Source organism: Oncorhynchus keta, unplaced genomic scaffold (assembly GCF_023373465.1).
Source record: "Oncorhynchus keta strain PuntledgeMale-10-30-2019 unplaced genomic scaffold, Oket_V2 Un_contig_1012_pilon_pilon, whole genome shotgun sequence".
Lineage (NCBI taxonomy): Eukaryota > Metazoa > Chordata > Actinopteri > Salmoniformes > Salmonidae > Oncorhynchus > Oncorhynchus keta.
The window spans coordinates 78,857-87,222 of NW_026277019.1; the positions used below are offsets into that span (position 1 = coordinate 78,857).

Sequence of the window (8,366 nt, forward strand, 5' to 3'; positions counted from 1 at the left end):
AGAGAACAGAGAGTGAGAGGTGAGAAGAGAGAGGGAGAGAAGAGAAGAGAGAGGGAGAGAGAGAAGAGAAGAAAGAGAGAGGTGAGAAGAGAACAGAGAGGGAGAGATGAGAAGAGAGAGGGAGAGAGAAGAGAAGAGAGAGGGAGAGAGAAGAGAAGAGAGAGGGAGAGAGAAGAGAAGAGAGAGGGAGAGAGAAGAGAGAGAGAGGGAGAGAGAAGAGAGAGGGAGAGAGAGAAGAGAGGGAGATATGAGAAGAGAGGGAGAGATGAGAAGAGAAACGAAGAGAGAGTGAGAGATGAGACGAGAGGGAGAGATGAGAGAGAGAGGTGAGGGGAGAGGGAGAGGTGAGAAGAGAGAGGGAGAGGTGAGAAGAGAGAGGGAGACATGAGAAGAAAACAGAGGGAGAGGGAGAGAGTAGAAGAGAACAGAGGGAGAGGTTCCTCACCGGCTCCTTGCCATCCATAGCCTCCAGCCACAGCCTTCTGTTGGACTCAGACAGAGCCTGGAGAGTCACGATGCCATGCCTGGAACAGGTTCACACACCACACAGGACACATCAGTCACATCTCAATGCCCAGGGTCCATAAGCCTTCATCCCAAATGGCACCCTATTCCCTATATATTGCACTACTTTTGCCCAGGACCCCTAGGCTCTCCATCTCCCATCGGTGTCTGGTCAAAAGTCGTGCATAGGGTGCCGTTTGAGTCGGACTCATAGTGATGCAGTAGCAGAGGCCATGTTTAAACAGCAAACACCTCTAGCAAATGAATTCAATGAAATGACTACTGTGCTTAATTAAACATAGTAGTCTTCACACAGTACTGTGTCCCTCTCTAAATCATGTCAGTGTTTACATTCCCACTCCAAATGATGAACATAGTGCTTGATTTGATTTTGTCCTCCTTGCATGCATTCCCTGTATCTCTCCAGGTGGGTCTAATCTCTGAATACACAGCCATTTTGGATCACTATGACAGTAAATTAAACCACTGACAGTAGAGGCTGCCTTCGTGAAACAATATGCAGTTTGTGTGCATCATGCCTCTGGGCCTTGCCAATGTTTTGTGCATAATGTTTCTGTCCCGTCCCAAATGATCTGGAATGAACATACTAATAAAAGGCCTACAGTAGGTATTAGTATTCATGTTATAGTATTAATTTTATATTACTAATGTACTAGTATAAATGTACTAGTATTAATGTTATAGTATTAATGATATAGTACTAATGTACTAGTATTCATGTTATAGTACTAATGTAATAGTATTAATGTTATAGTATTAATGTAATAGTATTAATGTACTAGTATGAATGTACTAGTATTAATGTTATAGTACTAATGTAATAGTATTCATGTTATAGTATTAATGTTATAGTACTAATGTACTAGTATGAATGTACTAGTATTAATGTTATAGTACTAATGTAATAGTATTAATGTTATAGTATTAATGTTATAGTATTAATGATATAGTACTAATGTACTAGTATGAATGTACTAGTATTCATGTTATAGTACTAATGTAATAGTATTAATGTTATAGTATTAATGTAATAGTACTAATGTACTAGTATGAATGTACTAGTATTAATGTTGTAGTACTAATGTAATAGTATTAATGTTATAGTATTAATGTAATAGTACTAATGTACTAGTATGAATGTACTAGTATTAATGTTATAGTACTAATGTAATAGTATTAATGTTATAGTATTAATGTAATAGTACTAATGTACTAGTATAAATGTACTAGTATTAATGTTATAGTACTAATGTAATAGTATTCATGTTATAGTATTAATGATATAGTACTAATGTACTAGTATGAATGTACTAGTATTCATGTTATAGTACTAATGTAATAGTATTAATGTTATAGTATTAATGTAATAGTACTAATGTTCTAGTATAAATGTACTAGTATTAATGTTATAGTACTAATGTAATAGTATTCATGTTATAGTATTAATGATATAGTACTAATGTACTAGTATGAATGTACTAGTATTCATGTTATAGTACTAATGTAATAGTATTAATGTTATAGTATTAATGTAATAGTATTAATGTACTAGTATGAATGTACTAGTATTAATGTTATAGTACTAATGTAATGGTATTAATGTAATAGTATTAATGTAATAGTATTAATGTACTAGTATTAATGTTCTAGTACTAATGTAATAGTATTCATGTTATAGTATTAATGTAATAGTACTAATGTACTAGTATGAATGTACTAGTATTAATGTTATAGTACTAATGTAATAGTATTCATGTTATAGTATTAATGTTATAGTACTAATGTACTAGTATGAATGTACTAGTATTAATGTTATAGTACTAATGTAATAGTATTAATGTTATAGTATTAATGTTATAGTATTAATGATATAGTACTAATGTACTAGTATGAATGTACTAGTATTAATGTTATAGTACTAATGTAATAGTACTAATGTTATAGTGTTAATGTAATATGCACCAATTTGTAAGTCGCTCTGGATAAGAGCGTCTGCTAAATGACTTAAATGTAATGTAAATGTAATAGTACTAATGTAATAATATCCATGTAATAGTATTAATGTAATAGTACTAATGCAATAGTATGCATGTTATAGTATTAATGATATAGTCCTAATGTACCAGTATGATTGTACTAAAATTACTGTTATAGTACTAATGTAATAGTATTAATGTTATGGTATTAATGTAATAGTACTAATGTACCAGTATCAATGTTATAGTATTACTGATATAGTACTAATGTACTAGTATTAATGTACTAGTATTAATGTTGTAGTATTAATGTACTAGTATTAATTATATAGTACTAATGTACTAGTATTAATGTTATAGTACTAATGTAATATTATTAATGTAATAGTACTAATGTACTCATAGTAATGTTATAGTACTAATGTAATAGTACTAATGTACTCGTATTAATGTTATAGTATTAATGTTATAGTACTAATGTACTAGTATTAACGCTATAGTACTGATGTAATAGTACTAGTGTAATAGTATTAATGTTATAGTACTAATGTAATAGTATTAATGTTATAGTATTAATGTGATAGTACTAATGTTATAGTATTAATATGATAGTACTAATGTACTAGTGTTAATGTTATAGTACTAATGTTATAGCACTAATGTAATAGTACCAATGTAATAGTACTAATGCACTAGTATGAATGTTACAGTATTAATGTTATAGTACTAATGTACTAGTATTACCGCTATAGTACTGATGTAATAGTACTAGTGTAATAGTACTAATGCAGTAGTATTAATGTGATAGTACTAATGTTATAGTGCTGATGTAATAGTACTACTGTAATAGTATTAATGCAATAGTATAAATGTTGTAGTATTAATGCAATAGTACTAATGTAATAGTACTAATGCAATAGTATCCATGTAATAATATTAATGCAATATTATCCATGTAATAGTATTACTGTTATAGTATTAATGTTATAGTATTAATGTAATAGTACTAATGTAATAGTACTAATGTAATAGTATCCATGTAATAGTACCCATGTAATAGTATTAATATAATAGTATGAATGTAATAGTATTAATATACCAGTTCTAATGGAATAGTATTAATGAAATAGCACTAATGTAATAGTACTAATCTAATAGTATTAATGTATTAGTGTTATAATATTAATGTAATAGTACTTATGTAATAGTATTAATGTAGTATTATCCATGTAATAGTACTAATGCAATAGTATCCATGTAATAGTATCCATGTAATATTATCCATGTAATAGTATTAATGTTATAGTATTAATGTAATAGTACTAATGTAATAGTACTAATGCAATAGTATCCATGTAATAATATTAATGCAATATTATCCATGTAATAGTACTAATGTTTTTTTTATTTTATAGTACTAATGTTTTTTTTTTTTAAACAAATTCTTATTTTCAATGACGGCCTAGGAACAGTGGGTTAACTCCCTGTTCAGGGGCAGAACGACAGATTTTGTACCTTGTCAGCTCGGGGATTTGAACTTGCAACCTTCCGGTTACTAGTCCAATGCTCTAACCACTAGGCTACCCTGCCGCCCCAAATGTAATAGTATCCATGTAATATTATCCATATAATAGTATCCAGGCAATAGTAAATAAATGTTAACATGAACTCATATATTGATGCATTCCCAACATTACCGCCCACCGGCTAGTAGTAAGAGTTAGCGCCAGCTGAAAGCCATGTAGCTAGATGCTGCAGCCGATGCTGCTGATGTGTTGGAATAGAGCGGCCTGACTGCTGTGGCGACTCAGAACACCCAGACAGCAAAGTGTAATGTAATGATGATGAATGGATGAGCTGGAGATGAACATACGGTGTCCATTTTAGGACAACCTCAGTCGCAAGCCTCATGCCACACTCTGGTGTGTGAGGGCTCCTGGGTATACTTTCCCTTGGTTCAGATCTAGGATCAGCTTCCCTCCCCAATACTAACGAGTAGTGGAGGAAAATAAATAAAGCTGACCTAAGATCAGCGGCAACTCCACCGTAATCCCAGGGTGAGGCTTGAGGATAAGGATGTCCTCAAAAGTACACCGTACAGGAAGATGACTGGGGTCGTGGCTCCACGTTGCCCTTGTGGTTAGAACAAGCACCTTGTGGGCATATCCGATCTTTCAGGTGATAAATGAGTTAGCTACCCAGCCAGTTAAACAGGAGTTAATGTCCATGCTCACCTCAGCAGAGCATCAGATTGGAGATGAAGAGAGAGAGCTGCTCTGACCAGACCTGGGTTCAAATACTCTTTTAGAAATCATTTAAAATACTTTGTTTTTTAAAAATGTTTGCCTGTATTAATTAAAACCAATTAATGTACGTATATAAAATTCCCCAAACTGTAGACCTGCCCATCTGGCATCCTAGGCAAAATAGAACAAACGCTGAAATGATTTGAAAGATTTCAAATAGTATTTGAATCCAGGTCTGATGGTTAGCTACTGCTACACCCTCGCTCTCCATTCTGAAACGCACCGACCCAGCCGAGCGAAGACCTGAATGTGCTGATGCCATCATCTCATCAATTAAAACCACTTGATCAATGGCTTTCCTCCTTGTTCTCCAGGACTGGTTTGATCTGCATCTGAATGTCTGTCTGCCTCTTCCTGTCCTTCTTACTGTACTAGTCAAACATTTACGGTCGTATTAAAATCAACAATGTTCCCCCCATGCATTAAGGGGCTCTGAAATCTGACAATTGTACAATTGGAATCAAGTTGACGAATGACTCCATTACTTCAAGTCAGAATGATATTATTAAAATCAATAAATTATTATAGTAATTGCAGATGAGAAGAAATTATTCAAGTGGAATATTATTTTAAATAAATTATTATAGTAATTGCAGATGAGAAGAAATTATTCAAGTGGAATATTATTTTTGTGTCACGCTTTCCTTTCCCATCAAAATTGATTGTGATTGGTGAAGTCTGATTCGGTGATTGTGATTGGTGAAGTCTGATTCGGTGATTGTGATTGGTGAAGTCTGATTCGGTGATTGTGATTGGTGAAGTCTGATTCGGTGATTGTGATTGGTGAAGTCTGATTCGGTGATTGTGATTGGTGAAGTCTGATTCGGTGATTGTGATTGGTGAAGTCTGATTCGGTGATTGTGATTGGTGAAGTCTGATTCGGTGATTGTGATTGGTGGAATGGAAAGATTTTTAAAAAACAATGTATTTTATTCAAAGTTAATTTGAAGTTGTAAAGTTTGATAGATTCAGTGAGTGAATGAATGGGCACGACTATCAGCCTTGAACACATGCAGCAACATGATCATCGCTACAGCAACATGCTCATCGCTACAGCAACATGCTCATCGCTACAGCAACATGCTCATCGCTGCAGCAACATGCTCATCGCTGCAGCAACATGCTCATCGCTACAGCAACATGCTCATCGCTGCAGCAACATGCTCATCGCTGCAGCAACATGCTCATCGCTGCAGCAACATGCTCATCGCTGCAGCAACATGCTCATAGCTGCAGTAACATGCTCATCGCTACAGCAACATGCTCATCGCTGCAGCAACATGCTCATAGCTGCAGTAACATGCTCATCGCTACAGCAACATGCTCATCGCTGCAGCAACATGCTCATCGCTACAGCAACATGCTCATAGCTGCAGTAACATGCTCATCGCTGCAGCAACATGCTCATAGCTGCAGTAACATGCTCATCGCTGCAGCAACATGCTCATCGCTACAGCAACATGCTCATCGCTGCAGCAACATGCTCATCGCTACAGCAACATGCTCATCGCTGCATATATTATTATTATTATTATTATTATTATTATTATTATTATTATTATAGCTGCAGCAACATGCTCATCGCTGCAGCAACATGCTCATCGCTACAGCAACATGCTCATCGCTGCAGCAACATGCTCATCGCTGCAGCAACATGCTCATCGCTACAGCAACATGCTCATCGCTGCAGCAACATGCTCATCGCTACAGCAACATGCTCATCGCTACAGCAACATGCTCATCGCTGCAGTAACATGCTCATAGCTGCAGTAACATGCTCATAGCTGCAGTAACATGCTCATCGCTGCAGTAACATGCTCACTGCTCTGAGAGAGAGGGGACAGTATAGTAACAGTATAGTAACGTCACTGGTCACATACCGGACTTTACAGAACTTTAACTGAAGAGGTCGCAATAGAGTTCCATGACAGATGTCAGTTCTACATCGACACGAAGAAACACAGAGAGAGAAGAAGAAATGGGTACAAATAACAGAAAACTGAAACAAGACAATTGTACGTATAAAGACTGCTTACTTAGATGGCACATTTAGTCAAACAGAAGGCTTCAGTGAAAGGACACTGAGAAGAACATGCAGGACACGAACAGACAGAGCTGAAAACATCTAAACACATCCACACACTGATAATAACAATAGCTAAAAAAACGTCCAATCAGGTTTGAACAGGGAGTTAAAAACGTCCAATCAGGTTTGAACAGGGAGTTAAAAACGTCCAATCAGGTTTGAACAGGGAGCTTAAACAGTTCATGAAAAGGGACATCCACTTGTTTTCCCAATTAAGGCGTCTGTCTTTTCAAATCCCACAAAGTTGCAATCAGTCCCAAGTGACTGCAGTGGAACGAACCAGCACAAGTCCGATGATAACAAGCATTACGATGACAACTGGGTCTGTTACTGTCATCATCATTGACTACCGTTGCCATGCCATAGTCATAGACAGGGCAGGGACCAGCAGGCTAAATAGGAGCGGCATTTTAATATTAATAAGATGATTCATACAAATACTGATATGAATAATGATGACAGACCTCTCCACCACTTCGATGTCGAAGCAGAAACGCTTGTCGATGGAGTCAGTCTTCCTTCGGATACAGGACTTCAGCTTGAACATCTCAGATGGACTCACCACCAGACCATTCTAGAACACAACGGAGGGATTCATGATTAGACTGGTGTAGAACACAACGGATGGATTCATGATTAGAGGGATTCATGATTAGACTGGTGTAGGACACAACGGAGGGATTCATGATTAGACTGGTGTAGAACACAACAGAGGGATTCATGATTAGACTGGTGTAGAACACAACAGAGGGATTCATGATTAGACTGGTGTAGAACACAACAGAGGGATTCATGATTAGACTGGTGTAGAACACAACAGAGGGATTAATGATTAGACTGGTGTAGAACACAACAGAGGGATTCATGATTAGAAACACAACAGAGGGATTCATGATTAGACTGGTCTAGAACACAACAGAGGGATTCATGATTCATGATTAGAACACAACGGAGGGATTCATGATTAGACTGGTAGAACACAACAGAGGGATTCATGATTAGACTGGTAAACACAAACAGAGGGATTCATGATTAGACTGGTGTAGAACACAACGGATGGATTCATGATTAGAGGGATTCATGATTAGACTGGTGTAGAACACAACAGAGGGATTCATGATTAGACTGGTGTAGAACACAACAGAGGGATTCATGATTAGACTGGTGTAGAACACAACAGAGGGATTCATGATTAGACTGGTGTAGAACACAACAGAGGGATTCATGATTAGACTGGTGTAGAACACAACAGAGGGATTCATGATTAGACTGGTGTAGAACACAACAGAGGGATTCATGATTAGACTGGTCTAGAACACAACGGAGGGATTCATGATTAAACTGGTGTAGAACACAACAGAGGGATTCATGATTAGACTGGTCTAGAACACAACGGAGGGATTCATGATTAGACTGGTGTAGAACACAACAGAGGGATTCGTGATTAGACTGGTGTAGGACACAACAGAGGGA

General features: G+C 36.4%; 1 protein-coding gene across 1 annotated transcript in view; it reads right to left on the bottom strand.

Moving 5' to 3' along the window:
- Window positions 1–7,467, bottom strand: part of LOC127916932 (rho GTPase-activating protein 42-like) — a gene marked incomplete at its 5' end in the record, with an annotated part of 65,405 nt that extends 57,938 nt beyond the window's left edge. The window contains 2 exons of the mRNA XM_052500240.1: window positions 446–524; window positions 7,358–7,467. Coding sequence (XP_052356200.1) covers window positions 446–524; window positions 7,358–7,467 — 189 coding nt within the window. The remainder of the gene's footprint in view (window positions 1–445; window positions 525–7,357) is intronic.
- Between the last annotated feature and the right edge of the window lie 899 nt (window positions 7,468–8,366).